The 19040-nt window shown below is 47.7% G+C and overlaps 2 protein-coding genes and 2 non-coding genes across 4 annotated transcripts; 2 read left to right on the forward strand and 2 right to left on the reverse strand.

Moving 5' to 3' along the window:
- The first annotated feature begins 268 nt into the window (after positions 1-268).
- On the forward strand, positions 269-4176 carry LOC125528530 (Sodium Bile acid symporter family). The gene is made up of 8 exons (XM_048692987.2): positions 269-752; positions 911-999; positions 1400-1493; positions 1571-1604; positions 3113-3167; positions 3239-3322; positions 3394-3681; positions 3900-4176. The coding sequence occupies exons 1-8, from the start codon at positions 350-352 to the stop codon at positions 4035-4037; spliced, it is 1185 nt and encodes a 394-aa protein (XP_048548944.2). The 5' UTR covers positions 269-349; the 3' UTR covers positions 4038-4176.
- Positions 4177-4634: 458 nt separating this feature from the next.
- Positions 4635-4708, reverse strand: TRNAV-CAC (transfer RNA valine (anticodon CAC)). Its single transcript has one exon. It is a non-coding gene; the product is annotated as a tRNA-Val (tRNA).
- Positions 4709-7728: 3020 nt separating this feature from the next.
- Positions 7729-7802, reverse strand: TRNAV-CAC (transfer RNA valine (anticodon CAC)). Its single transcript has one exon. It is a non-coding gene; the product is annotated as a tRNA-Val (tRNA).
- A 5378-nt stretch (positions 7803-13180) lies between these two features.
- LOC125530433 (glycosyltransferase BC10) lies at positions 13181-18976 on the forward strand. The gene is made up of 2 exons (XM_087530960.1): positions 13181-14093; positions 18157-18976. The coding sequence occupies exons 1-2, from the start codon at positions 13332-13334 to the stop codon at positions 18796-18798; spliced, it is 1404 nt and encodes a 467-aa protein (XP_087387086.1). The 5' UTR covers positions 13181-13331; the 3' UTR covers positions 18799-18976.
- The last annotated feature ends 64 nt before the right edge of the window (positions 18977-19040 follow it).

The following is a 19040-nucleotide window of genomic DNA, read 5'->3' on the forward strand; positions in this document are numbered from 1 at the left end:
CTTGATCATGTTTGATTTCATATGTATATTCACATGTATTTTTAGTTCTAGTTCGCATGTTCAAATTTCATAGAGTATAATCTCATCAATATACCGCAACTAATTACTGCAGCACACACGGGTATCGTTTACTTTCATAGTCCTATATGCTCTATTTCAAAATATTTGTCGTGGTTTTAGTTCGACAAATATTTGAGAAACGGAGGGAGTAGCAAGTAGCCTGCCCTCGTGGAACCGGAGAAAAATAACTCAACGGCTCCACTTCCCAACTCCCACCGTGCTGATTCGGTCATCCTCCTGGTCAGACTACACTACTCCCCACCACCCCACTCCACTCCACACCGCCACCATGGCTCTCCTCCGGCGGCCACCGCTCGCCCCCAGTCCCACCGCCGCCGCATCCCTCCCCCACCACCGCCTCCACCTCGCCACCCCACACATACACCTCACCAGACCCCCTCCCTCCTCTCCCCGCCTCCGCATCAGCGCGGCCCCCTCGCTCCGCCCCCTCCGCGGCATTCCATCGAGCCGGTGCCATGCGGCGACAGGAGATCCGGCGCCGGCGCTCTCTCAGGCGCCCTCCGCCGGCGGAGGCGGCGCGCGGGCCGCGCTGGTGCGCGTCGGGGAGGCGCTGTCGCTCGGGTTCCCGCTGTGGGTCGCGTCGGCCTGCGCGCTCGCGCTCTGGCGGCCGGCGAGCTTCCTCTGGGTCACCCCCACCGCCCAGATGGTCGGCTTGTCCTTCACCATGCTCGGTTCGTGCCCTCCGTCCATTGCTCCCTCCCCTGCTTCTCTATTCCTTCCTCCTCTTTTGCCTGTACATCTCAGTTGAGATGCAGTAATTCAGACGTTCAGAGATGTCTCGATGGCTGAATTTTTATGATTGAAACATGGTTGTAATCCCTTTGTGCAGGAATGGGGATGACGTTGACGCTTGATGACCTGAGAACCGCGCTGTTGATGCCCAAGGAGTTAGCTGCTGGGTTTCTACTTCAGTACACTGTTAGTTCTGCAACTTCTTCAGTGTTTCTTTTGATGTCGCAATAAACCCTGTAGCCATACTTTCACTTTTCCATGTCTTTTCTATTGCAAATCGCATAGGAATATTTTTTATGCAAGGGCCAAGGAACACGTACCCTAGATATTCAACAAGGTTTTCATTTCCAATTTTTTTTATCCAGCTCAAATGTTGTCCATTTAGATGAACCATAAAAGTTTCTTATCTGAAATGTTGGACTGGATGGCGCGTCGCATGTAAACTTCATGATCCCTCAGAATGGAAAAAGAAAAGAAAGCCTCCATGAGTCATCTCCATTATACCTGTGGTTTTGTTATTTTAGTGTTTGCGGTTTACGACTATTCTATTTGCACCAAAAATCCAAAGTGGGTGATTTATGTACAGGTGATGCCACTGTCCGGATATCTCATCAGCAAGCTATTGAACCTGCCATCCCATTATGCTGCTGGACTGATTTTGGTTTCCTGTTGCCCTGGAGGTACGCTTGCATTTTCCCTTTCTTTATTAATTATATATTGTCAGCTGGTTAAACTGAAAGGGAGCTACTCTCTGCAGGCACAGCAAGCAACATTGTTACCTACTTAGCAAGGTAAGGACGAGAGAATGTAAAACCTGCATATAGTCACGATCGTACTGGAACAAAGTTCTGGGCCTCTAACTGAAACTAATTTGTTCCGAGTCTGTTAATATAGTTTTATATATAGGGATTCCTGAGAGTTATTTCTTCTCAAGATTGTTGAATAACCAAATTTTCAAGCTGGCCTGTCTAGTGTTGTCTGCTAGCAGAAGTTGGTTACGTGTGACTAAAATCATTAATCCCTTTTTGGTAAGGAATCGCTGAAGTCTACTAGTAATGTTGTAGTCGGCTTCGACTACAGCACTGTTACTTAAGAAATGTAGCGTGTGAAGAGTTGAGGATTAGACAGCACTGAAGGGTACTCCCTCCGTCCGAAAAAGCTTGTCCCTCTAGATACATCCATTTGAGGGACAAGCTTTTTTGGACGGAGGGAGTAGAAGTGAAGCACGGGTAGGGAACATATGAGGTTACACGCTGTTCCTTTTATAGAGCCTGAGTCAACCTACTTCTACTTGAGAACCAGCCAACATAAACCTTACTAGGACTCCTCTAGCTTGTGTGATATAACCTACTTACTCCTTGATCTGCTGGCTGAGCTGGCTTCCTTCTGGAGTGCTAAACAAAATTCAATTCAAGCTTTTCATCAATATTTCATCTCCAACTCGGACTGCTACCAGCCTGCTACTTGACAAGTAACCGACTCAGCTACCAGATGTCTGTTCATCTGCCAAATCAGCATGCCTTCGTCTCTGCGCTCTTATAGTGCTTTCCCCAATAGGAGTCCACACCAGTTAACAAGCCTTTCCCACCTATAGTGGGCCAACCGACTAGGACCATTAAGCAGTTTGCCGAAATGAAACACAACCACTTTTGTCTCTGCGATCTTATATTTCTGACTAAATTTACAAATAGATTTATTACAATGTAGTTTTTTATAAGGACTACACATTAAGGTGGAATCAGGGTCAGGTTCCATATGGCCAGATGCTTGTACTTGGTTTTATCTTTGATATCTTTAGAGCTTAAAAAGCAATTACTGGCCAGTAATGAATGATCAAGTGACCCATTCGGTGCATCACAATATTGTTATCGTTGATTAATCCCTAGCATCCTAATAATATGGTTGAACTGAATACTTAGTGATGCAGAAGCATCACAAGAACAAATTGTTTTCTCATTGACTAATAATTTTTATAGTACTTCCTTCCTTCACAAATATAAGATGTTTTGAATATTTCAATATGGACTACATACGGACTGAAATGAGTGAACAAACACACTAAAACATGTCTATATGCATCCGATTCAGAAAAAAGTTAAACGTCATATATTTGTAAACGGAGGGAGTACTAAATATCTCCAATACTTCAGTGGAGATCACTGTCTGTTATGAAAGTGGATCTGAAACTTTATACATTGCTACGTATATGTACAAAAATGGAAGAGAAAACAATTTTAAACATCTATTTTTCATTAGCGCCAAAATATAGTGTAGACTAATTTGTATCCTTGTGTTCCAGGGCAAATGTTGCTCTTTCGGTGCTGATGACAGCAGCAAGCACTTTTGCTGCAGCGGTAATGACTCACTTACATCAATTACTATATTCTGGCAGAGTCGAATAACCTTTATTTTCCTGATAATGCAGTTCATGACTCCTCTTTTGACATCCAAACTGGCCGGGCAATACGTCGCAGTAGACCCTATGGGACTGTTCGTGTCGACGTCTCAGGTGCTGACAGTTTCTGTATTATAACTTTAAGTCCCCCTAGTTCTGGCTAAGGTTGATATATCTGAATGCAGGTTGTCCTAGCGCCTGTTCTTTTGGGTGCTCTGCTTAATCAGTACATGGGCCGTTTGGTTGAGTCGGTTTCTCCCGTGATGCCGTTCATTGCTGTAGCAACAGTAGCTGTTCTTTGTGGCAATGCGATCGCACAGAATGCTTCGGCCATCCTGGCATCTGGCCTACAAGTGGTACTGTCGGTCATCTTCTTGCATGGATCCGGCTTCTTCTTTGGCTATGTTCTTTCAAGGGTGCTTGGCATCGATATCGCTTCATCACGAACAATCTCGATCGAGGTTGGCATGCAGGTAATTTCTATTGTGCGCTTTTTTCAGCAGATTTTTACAATGGACTTAAGTGTTGCCCAGATATCTCCCATTACATTTTCATCAATGCAACCAAGGAAGCACATAACCGATGCTGCGCTCTTTCTCCCATTGCACACCGCAGTTTCATTATGTATAATATTAGTTATCTCTAGAGAAGTTTTGGTGTGTGTATCATACTGAATTTCTTGTGGATGCAGAACTCGGTGCTGGGTGTGGTTCTCGCGGGCAAGCACTTCGGCAGCCCTCTCACGGCGGTTCCATGCGCGGTTTCGAGCATCTGCCACTCTGTCTATGGTAGCCTGTTGGCCGGGGTCTGGAGGTCCATGCCCCAGTGAGCATGACGGATAAGACAGATAGATACTTTAGTGGTTGCAGTAACTTGAGTTATGAGTTATTCGGAGCTATTTGTGCTTGTGGGAGAAATATTTTACCATGAAAACCAAGTCAGCAACGTGCCTGCCCCTTATTCATTTCTTTGCCAGCTTTCACTTCCCAAATGACCATTGGTTTCTACCTCTACTGTTTTATCCCTTGCATAAGTTGCCAACACATCTGCACGCTCAAGTAAACCAAACAACAATGAACTCCTTGTCTTCAGCGATCAGAGCACGGAGCTCAGCTACAACAATATGTCCACCAGTACCATGGCCTTGATCTTGGGAATCACCGTACCGACTGGAGAACGATTAACCGTTGGGGAGTTAACTCTCTGAATAACGGACAAGCAATCCAAGACCGATGATCGCGAGCGAGATCGGTGGCCGATGGCGTTTTCCCTTCCACATTGTGCTCTCATGGGCATGTTGGTCTGAAGGTGTTACGCTCAGTATATTTTGGTAAGATAATAAATGAAAACATGTGAAGGAAAAAAGTTGAGTTGCGAATGACCTTTTTGTGCAACGTATCTGTAAAAGTAAACAAAAAAAGTTGCATGTCTAAGCCCAGGTTCGAACTGGGGACCTTTAGTGTGTGAGACTAACGTGATAACCAACTACACCACCCAGACATGGTGGTTTATGCAGTGGAAATTTTTTATTTATCCAAGACAGAATCAGTCCCCGTTATCTGTTCTTCGTCGAAGCGCCACCAGCCTACAAGGTACTATTTCATCTGATTGTAGTTTATCAGTCGCGTGTTTCCTTCAGTGGAAACGACGAGAAGAGGTATAAACACAACACAGTGTATAGTTAGTTTCCTCCAAAACATGCTGCGTCCCCTCCGTCACGCAGCAGCCCGGCGGTGCCGACGATGCCGCCAGGAGCCGCCTCAGCTTCTCTTTCGCGGAACAGAACCAGCCGGAGAGCATCATCGACCCGGCCGCCTCAGTCGTGACGGCCGGCAGCAGCAGCACTGCGCCGTCATCGTGTTTTTTGGAACACAAGCTGGTAATCGACGGTGCCAGAAGAAAAGAAACATCATTCCATTCGGGATTTGCTACTTGGAGTGTGGTTTAGGTAAAATGAGATGCACATCCTTCAGAGTTGGAACTCGGCGGGCAACAACTCTCTTGCGCATCATACTAAACACGAGCGAGAAACTTAAGCATGAGAGAAGAGAGGAAAGTAAAATTCAGATATGTTGAATTAATTTGGAAAGGCTTATGCATCATATTAATGCTATGAACTCCATATACCAAGCATCATGTTGAAACCACAATGAGTACTTACAATAGCTTAGCATTAGAACATTGTAAGCAATATCCCATTAATGTTACAATCAGTATAACGGAACAGAAAAATCACATCTAATCCCATAAAAGATTACATTTGCCAAGTGCAATGTCTGAACTGATAGCAGCATATGATTATTGACGAAAAAGGGTTTTTCCCCGCTTTATATATAAAGCAACCATCATCGAACAAACCAATACAAACACACACCCCACACTATACCTGGCCAAAACTCGGGCCGGGCCGGGCCGGGCTTCAGGCCGGGCCTAGCCAAGCCCGAGTCAAAAAACACAGGCCCGAGCCCGGCCCGTCCCGGCCATCAGGCCTGGTTTTTAGGCCCGAGCCCGGCCCAAAGCCGACGGGCCTCGGGCCGGGCCTCTTTAGCAAATTGCAAAAACTACGGGGCCGGGCCTGGCCCGGCCCGAGCCCGGCCTGGGAGCAGCGTCAGGCCGGGCCGGGTCAGGATTTTTCGGGCCGAGCCGGGCTTCCCATGGCCAGGACTACCCCACACCAACACAACACACACACCCAAGGCTAGATACAAGGACGTTGAAAACAACAACACCACCCGAAACTACTGCAAGCAAACACCGGATGAAACAGTAAGCACTACTATGAAGTCGTCAGGGCCCTCAACCGTGGATGAGCCACCGCGGTGAGGAGAAGCCGTGGATGACGAACAATGGGCTCCAAGGCGATGCCTTCAGGAAGGGAACGACACCGAGGCGCTGCCACCACCCAATCCAAGGATTAGGCTTTCCCCCGGAGCAGCACGGCGACAAGTGAGATACGGCGACGACGCCTTCAAGAATGGGACGATGCTAGAACGCCGCCGGCGGCGGCCTGACAAGTCAGAGCGGGTTTTCACCCAGGCCAACACTCACGTCACCAAATTGGGGTACGGACTACCGCACCACCGCCATTGAACGACACACCCCGACCACCATGCCGCCCACACGACCATGGTGACCGGATAGCGCCTGAGCCGCGCTCTCCGCCCACGAGCACCCCGGCTACCACCATCAGGGCCGCCGCCCAAGCATCTGAGCCCAACCCTCGTCTACGGATACATCCGACCAGAAAGGGGCAGAAGACCCCCTTGGCAGGGTTGGTGGCCTTGGCGGCCAGATCCGGGCCATGGGAACTCTGGCAGCCACACAATGCAGTCGCCAGATGCAACGAAGGGGCACCCCTGCCCCCTTCCCGAAGTCCCCTGCCACCTTCGGCAAGCCGACTTTGATCTTTGGATTTCTGCAACGGCAGAGCGGCGGGAAGGGATGCGGGGGCGGCGCCGGTTTAGTTGATTGGTGGACGGCGGCGAGGCGGGATGAGTAGATAATACAGGGGCGGGGGTGCGACGGTGGCGGATTTGAAGGTGACAACTGTGATTCGGGCGGCGATGGGGAGGGGGTGGTTTTACGGAGGCCGCACAAACACTCTATATTGCAGCACTTGGAGTCCTTTTTCTGGGCTACCCAATTTTTTTCACAAAAAAAATATGATAGAGCAGTTGTTAGATCAGTCTTTGCCCCCCAAGTGCCCTAAAAACTGCTATGCCCTATTTAAGGGCTGTTATTGGAGATGCTCTAATATGAACTCATAAAAACCAAATCTCTTTCGTTATACTTATTCACCGAGACGGAGGTAGTACTTAAGTTTACATAAAGCAATTCAACACACCTGCGTAAAATAGAATAATGAACACTTTAGGTGCTCGTATTCTTATGGCATGCGCCACTTGGTCATATATTGTTGGTTTCATTTATTTCTAGCCCGTGGAACAGATTTTGAGATGACTATGGGCAAATCCGTAGTTAATGGTAGCTTGGCACTTTAAGGAATTGAAGGTGATACTTGAATTAACTGTATGGAGATAATCATGCAACAAAAATAATAGTTAGTCTCCATACAGTATTGCCTAATCAGTGTTCATCAAATGAATAATCATGCAACAAAAATAATAATTACATGATGCATGTTGTGTTTCGGTTAGGCTTTTGGGTGGCTGAGACTTGGTTTTAAAAGCATTCACGAGAAGTTGTGAGCATACTACATGTGAATTTGGTTAGTGAAAGATAATGTGTTTATCCTCCAGAGATAACGTAAATTTAGACGAAACCAATAACCTTGCTGGCCAAGGGTGAGTAGTCTCATAAGTTCACTTTCCACATTATGCACATGGGCAAGTTGTTGTTGTTACTCGATATATTTGTGTTGACATAAAGACATATGAAAGTTTTTTTTTTTTTGACGGGATATGAAAGAAAATTTGACAGTGTATATGAGGAGATAGCTCTTGAAAACGAACTTTTTGCGCAACGTATCTAAAAGTCAAAAGAAAAGCAAAAGAGATGTATGTGTAAGCCCAGGTTCGAACTGGGGACCTTTAGTGTGTGAGACTAACGTGATAACCAACTACACCACCCAGACATGTTAATACACATTGTCGAGCTCATTTATATATCTGGTGCAAGCACTCAGACGATCTGTATTGGTTATTAGCTTGTTAATTGCGTGTTTTGCTTCAGTGTAGTTCCCTCCAGAGAAAACAAATTTTGGCAAGGTGATCATGTTACAGGACATGTGCAAAAAAAAAAACATGATACAGGAAATTGACTTCAGTGTCATTGAGGTCGGTTGGCCTCATGAACGACGAAACTAATCTCTACTATTAAAGGGCAATCGAACATCGTGATGGTTCGACCTCATTCAACCTGCCCGCGCTAAAAGGGATCCAAGGGAACAACGCACGTTCGAGGACAGGAAAAAAACGAAACAACTCGCACGATCTCCAACTCCTTCCCTGACCTTCCAGTTTGTCTCTCCAGATATCTCTCCCCCAAACACAACCCATCCACATCCACACCCCATCTCCCACGACCACCCAGCTCCTCCATGTCCATCGATCGCGGCACTCTCCGGCGATCGCTCGACACCTCCTCTTCCGTGAACATGGCTCTCTCTACGCTCATCTATTAGGTGCGCCCGGCCCATTGACCTTTCGCCATGGCCGCCTCCGCGCGCACGACCGCTGCCGCAGCGGGCGTTCTCCATGTCGTGTCGTGAGCTCTGAAGAGTCCGGCGGTGCCGTCACGTCGGCCTCTCTCGCCGCAATCCACGAGGTCATGGCACTCAGCATGCCCTCACCCCTCGGCTCCGCCTGCGGGTGGTCGTCGACGCCATCGCCAGCTGTTGCTTTGAGGCCGGAGTTGTGGCTGCCACCAAGGAGGCCATCTCGATGCGGATGCTGCAGGACGTGCCTGCACTACCCTGCCACCCCTACGTTTCTGGACCAGTACATCTGCTCCGTCGTGAACACATGCTTCGTGTCATACAGGCCGCCGCACAGGGTGAGCTCCTGCAGCGGTTTAGGTATATATGTGCATCGCACAAGGGCAACTACAGTTTCTTGCAAGTTAAAGTAAACTGGATGGGCTAATCTTCAGTTTCTCCACCAAGATATATTTTACTTCAACAAGAAAAAGTGCAGAAAAATCATATAAAGTGTTATTTTCTTGATGCGTTAAACATGCACAATCAATTTGGTCTGATGAGTCTATGTCAATTGAACTACCACTCGAATTATAGCAATTCCAAGCTTTTTTCTACAGCTGCAATTTGCTGACACAGTTGAGTTCTCTGGAAGTTTTGCGGCACACATAATTGATTTTGCCAATGTTAATCCCATTGTGCCTGTGATAACAAAGGTGAATTGTGTTTTCAAGTTTGTAGTACTGTTACTACTGTCAGACAACTAAAGTAGATGTTATGCATACTGACTGGGGTGTGGACTCTATTTTTTAAGGACAAAACTCAAGTGAGATTTTGCTTCCATGGGTCTTCCTTCCTTTTACAATTATTTCGTCAAATCTTTACTGACAATTTATTATTTCTCTTTGTGTGCGCATTGCCCTTAGCATCCATTTGACAAGTTAAAATTAACTGGTTGGCCTCATTAAGGTTATATCAGAGATTCTGCGGAAAAAGAAGTCAGCTTGTCATCTACTTACTGTCTCTACCTATGCTGATTGGGTGTTGACTTCTCACATATATCCCAACTACTTCATTTTTTTTCCCATCACTCATCAGACCCGAGATGTATATACACTGGTAAGCATTATTTACATGTACGACTAAGACATAAATATCACATCCTATTGTCTTGGTTAACAGCTTGTTTTTCAAAATGCAATTTCCAGCATGTCATTAGCCAAATTAGAAGTATATAAGGAGACTGTAAAAATGGTAATTTGATACGTTCATCACACTTTAAAATCAACAGAAAATTGAACAAATGCATTTGCATTTATAATCTGTTACCAAACAATGAGGTTCTCATATTGATGTGTTTTAATTTTATTTACGTCCAACTCAAGCTTCAACCGATCACTGATCTACTGATGTCCTTAAGCGACGTTTTTGAGCTATCTGGTAGCACGTACTGATTATTTCATCAGTTTGTGGTGATGCAGGATGCACATCAGTGCCGCAAAACCCATGGTCACAATCATGTCTTTCACAGCCGGTGTGGTGTGCCTAAGGTTAAGCCACCACCAATGGAGGTGACATTTTTTTTGTGGAGGTCGATGGCGGTGGCACAAACGGCGAGCAGCTGGTAAAGTAAGGAAGGTCGTCATGAAGGTTGGTGTGCAAAAGTGCTTTGATTGCTTCTAGCACTAGGATGCAGATGCAGATGGTAGTGAATTATATATAACTTACAAGATTTTTTATAAAGATATTCATAGTAGCATTTTAGGAAATATGTAAACATACCTTCATTGTGTGCTCTATCGACATGTGAGCGAGTCAAATATAACTATAAGAGATTGTGTGCCTTGTAACTATAGTGAACGGTTAAAAAATTCTAGAAGAAATGAGGATTTCTTTTTACCTAAGGTTGTCGTGCATTGCACTTGCAAGCTTACTAGATGAGAAGTTGAGATTGTTGATTTTGCTGCTTGAAAGAGCTGAGTTCCAATAATGGATGGATTTGTTTCATGGTAAGAGTTATTTGTTTTAATGCGGATGGGGTGTTCTTTATCACCAAATTCCATGCTATTTGTTGCAGGCATTCCACTTGCTTTCCAATCATATTTGCACCACAACAATGTCACACTTATCAATGCAACATAGTGCTAGGCCTTGATTCAGTTGTTTTTATTTCAGATTTTAGTATGGAGCAACTAGGCCTTGATTCAGTTATTTTTGTTTCATATTTTAATAGCTGAGCGATGGTGTGATTTTTTTTAAAAAATAAGGATAACCCCACACCTCTACATCAGGACGATGCATGCAGTCATATATTATTAAAAGTGCATAATCCAGCAGCCAAATACCGTCGACCTTGAAATAAATTGGAAAACAAACCCTGAGGCCGTATACCTCGCGACAGTACCTCCCCCGGATAACTACTAATCCCTATGATACAAGACACAATATAAACAAAAATACACAACTCCTAGGCTACGCCTTCAAGAAGGAATCACTGCACGTGCGCCGATGATGGTGAGTCCACCACAAGGTTGAACTACGGATTCTCATCCCCAAATCCAAGCTTCAATCCACCGCCCCCAGCAAGGACACGACATAGCACGCGACGACATATTCCGATCAAAGATCTTGTGTTCCACCGGAGTGCATAAACTTGTTGCTGAAACTGTCTATGCCATCCGCCCTTATCCGTCTACCGACACCTCGATAGACGGATACCTCTCGAGGAGACAACGGAAGACAAAGACGTCCCATACCGCCTGCCTGGCGCTGTCCCTCGACGGCGGCGGAGGGGAAGGAGGGATGTGAACGAGGTGGCTGGGGTCCCCCCCCCCCCCCCCCCCGATCGCCTTGGAGGGGCGAGCGACGAGGGGGTACGAGGTGGCTTCTTTTACCTAACTTGCATCGTACGTGTAGATCTCCCCGCTCACAAAGTAGCGATGATGTGATGGAAATGGAGTTAGAGGCACAACCTAGAATTAAGCAGAAGAGTATAAGGAACAGATGGAGACGAGGCCATTTTCTTTATGTTTGCCTAGGATCTAAAGATCAATGATCATGTGTTAATATCCTTTGATTATTGATCAATTTCTATTTGTTTCTTTGTTTGTTCCGTGGCAACGCACGTGTATTATGCTAGTATGGAGTAGGGGTGCTAACTATTCAAGCACAACTGGGGCATTCTGATGTGAACTTCTGCCCCCGGATACACCGCGGAGTAGGGGTACTATCCAGACACACACACTCAACTGGGGAAAGATGCTTGCGCTCTGCCACCGGTCGCTCTCACATTCTCATCCGTTTCAAAAGGCCGTCTTTCTCTTAAATTGCGTGTCAATTATTCAGGAAGTTAACTCTTCGGCCTTGCACTTGATCGTTCTCCACTCTTGTGATGATTGCTGACATCCATGCCATGGCATACGGTTTCTCTTCTAGCAGCTTTAGTCATGTTTTATCGTATGTCAAATGTCACGGCTCATATTTTTAACTCGTTCGTCTGAGTTGTCGAATGCCTCCACTAGATCCGGCCTGGTGACCTCATCCATGCGCCCTTGGCAAGCCAATAAGCAAAACACCCACAGGGATTACCTTTTTCCTAAATGGTCTATGGATCTGAATGTAACTTTTATTTTTAGTGTTATTCGTACTGTCTTGACAAATGATGAACAGATTAGAAGTTTTTCTCCCGTGAAAAAAAGACCAGGATAGGCAAATGCTAAGGTAAGGCGCCAGGATCGATTTCCTGGACGATCGGCAGTAGACGTTCGAATCCTGGCGCCTGACCCGACATCGACGCGAAGTAGGGAACCGAGCGCTTGAGTGTTTTTTTTTTTTGCAGTGTGAGATAAATAGAAGTACTGAAGCGATCAGAAGGCGCGCCGTCGTCATCGCCTTTCCATCACTGTAGCGAACAAACCTTGTCGTACTAGACAACCGAGAAGTCCCCGTGCTAAGTCCTCACAGGACCAGCGCATCAGAGCAGTAACCATCGTTGATGAAGAAAGTCGTAGATCAGAAGGATCAAGCCTGTAAACACTTAAATGAAGACGAACGAAAACCAGATGAAACAGATCCACCGAAGACCAACCGACGAAATCTTGTAAGATCCGGCGAAGACACACGTCCACACGCCCTCCGACAATACTAGACGCATCATCGGAACGGCGGTAGAACGCGGGAGACATTATTTCTATCAAGGGACATCGCCGCCACGACACAGCCCCAACTGAGACGTTATATCTAACGAGAACGGGAATTAGGTCCCTTTTACCGGCGGGGGACCGAGATCCTCCGCGTCTCCATGGCCTATCGGAGATGGAGCGGGCCGGCGGCTTAGCTTGTAGAAGCGTCCCGTTGAAGAGTTCAAGGTTCAATTCCAATGAGCCATATGAGTTTGGATTTATTTTACTCGAAAAAACGAGTTTGGATTTATTTTAGACTTTTCTCGATACCGATTTATGATAGTACCCCACCGTGACGGGTTTAAACACACCCTAAGCATGCAGTCCAACTGTTCAGACGGTCGTTCGGTGCTGGCGCGCGTGCGTCAATTGGGAGGGGGCGAGGAAAGGAGTCGGGCTCTGTGGTTCAAATGCAAGGCAAGAACCGAGCGACGAGGAATCCAGAAGCAGACACGACGACCAAGTCATCTCCCGGTGGCCCCAGCGAAGCTCATTCCTTTCCCCCACCCCCGGTCCAATTCGGCAGCCGGCTGCCCGCCCCCGAAGATTCCTCCCACCAACACTATTCACATTTTTTTTATTCGATTCAAAAATACAAATTTGTTCATTTACTAGTACAATATAAGCCCCCGTGAATGGCGACCGCCCGGCCCCAGACGCCGCCCCCGCCGGCCCGCCTCCTCTCCTTTACATGCCGTGAACCCGCAGCGATCCGTCCACCCCTTCGTCTCCCGCGAGACACAGAGCTTGCCACTAGGCAGGCGGGCAGGCGGGCGGGCGGGCGGCCATGAGCGCGAAGAGCAACCATAAGCAGCAGCAGCAGGCGCGGATGGTGGCGGCGGCCATGTCGACCCCGTGCTCCATCAAGCCCCTGCTCGTCGCCATCCCCCTCGCCCTCGGCTTCGCGCTCGGCATCGTCGCCACGCTCTCCCTCATGGGCTCGTCGGCGTCCTCGGCTCTACCAGGCGCCGCCCTCGAGCTCTTCTTCCCGTCGCCCCCCGTCAACGTGTCCACCCAGGTGCGGTCGCGTCGGCCACCGCGGCCGGTGCAGGTGCAGCCTCAGGCGGCACCGGCAGTCAGAGCCTCGTCCCCGCCGCCGCCGCCGCCCGTGGCCGACGCCGGCGTTAATAAGCATGCGGCTCTGCCAGCACAACGACGACGGGCGGCACCAGCAGCCGGCGTCTCGTCTCCGCCGTCGCCGCCGCTGGCTGATGCCGGCAGCGACGACAAGCGTCCGGTTCTGCCTGTGAATGCGACCACTGCTGATGAGGAGCAGGGTGAAGGGACGGTGGTCGACGACGACGAGCGGCTGCTGGCGCTGGCGGCGGCGGCGCCGAGGGCGGTGCGCGTGGGGGCGGGGGCCGCGCCCAAGGTGGCGTTCCTGTTCCTGGCCAAGTGGGGCCTGCCGATGGCGCCGCTGTGGGAGCGCTTCTTCGAGGGCCACCGCGGGCTCTACTCCGTCTACGTCCACACCGACCCGGCCTTCAACGCCTCCGCCGCCGCCCCGGACATCGGCTCCGCCTTCCACCGCCGACACATCCCCAGCAAGGTACGTACTACGTCTACACACGTGCACATCAGCATCACGATCGCATGTACGCCCACTGGAATCGATGTCTAGCTTATCTTCCTGCTCGGTTTTTGGTAAAACAACAACCCGTAGCAGTAGTCGATTTCTTGGATGCATGAATTTGCACGGCGGCATTTCTCACTCCACGGCATTGACGCGCCCTCCACATGCTATGCTTTCAAAATGCTTGCACCATGCATGCATGCATGTATTGACCCGCTAATTCGGTCCTGATTTCACACGAAAAGTGAGACGTCTAGTTTGACACGAGATGAAGGAGTGTGTCGTCGTTCTCCAAGGAGAAGGATAGGAAAGTCCATCTGAGCCAGCTAGGTGTCAGGAGGAGATGGCTTTGGTATCATCACTGTGTGTGCTCCGTCCTGTGTCTTGGCTGCGCACGCGATGTGCCAGTGGTTGATTGGCTCCATCGACGCGGTCACATGGGAAGCGCGGAGTTCCACACGGGGCGCGAGATCGCGCGATGCATTCCAAGATGCTGGAGAACGACGCTTTCGTTTCTGTCTTTCCCTTTTGTTTTTCTTGTCAAAATTGTTATTTCAAATTACACACTGCTGGCGTTTTTAGGCTAGTCATAGTGGAGAGTAACTTAGACTAGTATCATGCGTATGATACTAGTTTATATTACTATCTTCATAGTGTAAAGTAACATAGAAGTAGTAACATATATGGCTGCATTTATTAACTTATAGACTCAACATTTCTTGAGAAGCGCTATGTGATGGTAACATAATATGTTACTCTAAACACCCCTCTCTTCATTAACTAGCTGTCACATAAGCAAATTTATCTTGGGATATGTTATGTTACTAGCTAACTTACTCCCACTATGACTAGCCTTAACCGTTTTTCTACTTCTTGAGGATGAAAAACATATTTTTTTAACAATTATATTACACCATTGTATTATTTTGTAGAAATATTAATTAGAATGTAGATGCACACGGCTCACTCACACCACCACACTCACACTCGCACAATGCTTACTGAAATCCTCTACTACGTATTACACAATTCAAAATGGTTAATATTTGTCTGATTACACTATTCTAGTCTTCTACTGTTAGCCAATCTAAAATTATTATCTGCTGCTTTGCTTAATTAGATCAGTACTGTCTCGTTAATCCCCAGAACCCCTCCACTATGTCACATCACGTGCACGACGTCCCTCGATCGCTTCGTCGGCCGACCTCGATTATCACCCAGCCAACAACAACAACACGTAAGACTGGTCATAATGGACAAAAACATAGTCTAGTAACTTACACACTTCCCTAGACTATGTTACTATCTTCACAGTGGGTAGGAACATCTATGTAATGTCATGCAACAATGTATTTATTAGATTATAGACTCATTATTTTTTGGAATGTGCGATGTTCCGATAACTTAGCTAGTTACCACAAACACCTTTCTCTTCATTAAATATGTGACACATAAATAAAGTTATACTGAAGTGTGTGATGTTACTCCTAAATTCCTCCCCATTATAACCAGCCTAAAGCACTATCACAGCTAGCGCACGCAGCGGCCTCACGGCACTCACGTGGGCCTGACTTCGTCGCCATCAACCTCTCCGACAACCCCACAGTTGCACAGACAGAATCACTTGGACGGACGGACATTTTGACAAACCTCTTTCGCTTGGTACGTTCTCTCATTTTCAATGTGGACATGTTGCAATGGTCTCGCCACAAGCCCACAACCATAGTGGCCCATGTACTACGGCTCCATCATTTATGCAAACGAAGCCAAAATTGTAGGAGAGTGGGCGGTCGTTGTCCCACTGGTCAACATCGAAGCCATACCTTTCTTGCATGGCATGCCTCGTGATCATCGACCTCCCTATCGTCCATCAGCGCACAGGGCGCCAGCTGCTTCAGGGCAATTCACGCGGCCTTCCAAGTTGTCACCAGACTCGAGCTCGTCAAAGGCGAAACCGGAAGGCGATTGATCGACAATATACCATGTGTTAGAGCATCTACTACAACCGGGCGTCTCCAACACCCTCAAACGCCCGGACGTATGACCCGGTCACTGGCTCATAAAAAAAAGCGATCCAAATGAACGCCTCAGACCGGCCTCGAACGTGTGGGTTGACAGGCATCCCTAATATCTAGCTTAAATCTGGGAAAGGATATGGGATGGCTCAGGCGCGACTGAACATGACTGTCATATCGGATTCGGCTCACATGTATTCGTTCTCATCTGCTACTTGGACCAAACCCTAGCCGCTCCACTCACTCCACTTCATTGCCAGCTCCTGTCCGGCGAGTTCAGGACTTCTCCGGCATGGCAGGCAGCGGATCCGAGTCCTACACATCCCGATCTATTGATCGGGAACTTGTCCCATGTGGCCCCGAGGAGGAGATGGCCGTCCACAGTGTGCTCCGCGCGCCTGCGAGGAGAGCGCCCGACAATTGTCAGACTCGCTCCGGCGGGAACCCATCACGTCCGCCCAAGTGGGACTTGGATCCGGTGAGATGTGTGTAGCCGCTGGCTCACCAGAGGCGGTGCGTTCCGCCTGGCGTCCGAATGTCATGGGCAGAGGCGCAACCGCTTGTTTGGCGCTCTGACTCGATGTCCATCATCTATGGCCCGTCTACCGAGTGTATGGCGCGGCATGCCCGCCGTGAGAGGCAGAGGGTGCGGGAGGCCACGACAACCCTCTCGACGGATGTTGCCAAGCCGGAGTCGCACTCTCCAACGTTGTAACCGCGTCGTGATGGACGCGGCCGGCTTTGGCCATGATGGATCCATCACCCATCTCATGTCGACCGGCAACGTGCAGGCGACGGGTTCCGGCGAGGAAGAGTAGGGCATGGGAGGCGACGGCGCTCAAGTCCCGTGAGCTGATTTGTGTCTCATGTTCTATTCTACCTCGCTGGCGATCGGAGCAATACTTTGAAGGGCGTAGCCGGCTATCGGACATGGACAAGTGGGGTCGGACAAGCTTCGTTTAGAATAGTTTTCACGTACATGTCATTGTATGGATTTGAGATTTGTATTGAGGTATAGGATTGTAAAAATGCAAATTTAAGTTTTAATTGGTCACTGTCTGCGAATGGCTCTGCAGGCGTTTGAGGGCCGGATTTGTGTATCCGGCTGTACATGCTCTTATACGGTGAACTGACCCAAAGATGCCTGACATACAAATTAGCCTGTACTACCAGTAAACATGCAAACCTAGGCGCATAGTATAGATCCCGAGAAGAATTATTTTGGGCACTTTGCGTATGGGGACAGTGACAATGCATACGTACCCTTTTCTAGTAAATCTTTCCTCCTGAAAGAAAAGAATATCTTGTGCACTTTGCGTATGCATGCATGTCTTGGCCCTTGAGAATCTTCTTAGTTAATTACTCTCATCTCCCGTAGCTGACGTATGGATGTATGCAAAAAAAAAAAACCGTATGCATGTGTACACGGGCCTAGAGAATTAATCACCTTAATTTTGCACGATAAATGTTCAAAGGGGTTAAATCATAGAACTATTATATGCTGGACTTAAACACCGTCCACACTATGAAAAAATACTTTATTTTTCACGCGAATGTGCTAATAAAATCTTGTGAAATTCTGATGTTTTTACAATATTACTTGAAATATTGTACTAGTATTGATCTCACATGTTGAAGCACAGCAACAAGGTTTGATTGCGTGTATTCTAGGACATCATCTAGTAGTTAGGATACAAATGGCATTTCTTTTTTAAAAGAACTCCCCCTTCTATTTTACTTAACTGAAACAACTGTCTTTTTTGTGTGTGACTAAACTGAAACCATTGTTTTTGCCTACAGGGCCACACAAAAAACTCTTTGCCTACAGAACAAGAAAAATAGAACCACCAAACTAGCTACAAATTACAAGAGTCATACCTTAAAAAAAACAGAGTCATACATCATATAGTGTATGAAGTTATTTTGACTACAGATCATCGTATCATGATATATTGTTAAAGAGAGCTTATAGTATTTATAATCATACAATTTCATTAAACATGCTGCCATTCTTATACAAACAGGAGGTAAAATGGGGCCACATAAGCATGGTGGAAGCCGAACGGCGTCTCCTGGCACACGCACTGTTGGACCACTCCAACTCCCGCTTCATCCTCTTGTCGGAGTCACACGTCCCACTCTTTGACTTCCCCACCGTCTACTCCTACCTCACCAACTCCACCAAGGTGTACATGGAGTCCTATGACGAGCCGGGAGGGACGGGCCGGGGCCGATACAAGCGTGGCATGGCACCCACCATCACCCCTTGGCAGTGGCGGAAGGGCTCACAGTGGTTCGAGATGGACCGTGCCCTTGCCATTGACATCGTTGCCGACAACGTCTACTTCCCGGTCTTCAAAAAGTTCTGCAAGCGCAACTGCTACACCGACGAGCACTACATTCCGACATTCCTCCACATCCGCCACCCTGAGGTGGCCGCCAGACGAACTGTGACGTGGGTTGACTGGTCCCATGGCGGGCCCCACCCGTCAAGGTTCACGAGGATGGAGGTCACGGTGGACTTCCTGCGGTGGCTCAGGGGCGGGACGACATGTGAGTACAATGGGAGGACCACCACCGTCTGCTTCCTATTCGCGAGGAAGTTCCTGCCCAACTCGCTCACCCGCTTCTTGAGATTCGCGCCAAAGGTGATGGGCTTTGGCTGAAGGATCGATGCATATACGGGACTAGACAAAGAACAATTTAACTTTTAATTTTTTAGTAGGATACATTATCGCACAATTCTTTGACTAATGTTCACGTTTTTGTAAAGCAGCTCTCTATACTATGTATACTTAAGGATATACGTTCATTTTCTCTAATCCATCCTTTTAGAATTCATTTTGTAATAGCCAATGTGCATAACTGTCTCCACAAATTTGAGCCCTCGGGCAAAATGTAAAGTGGG

The sequence above is a fragment of the Triticum urartu genome, chromosome 1A (genome assembly GCF_056163025.1).
Source record: "Triticum urartu cultivar PI428250 chromosome 1A, HENAU_Tu73, whole genome shotgun sequence".
Taxonomy (NCBI): domain Eukaryota; kingdom Viridiplantae; phylum Streptophyta; class Magnoliopsida; order Poales; family Poaceae; genus Triticum; species Triticum urartu.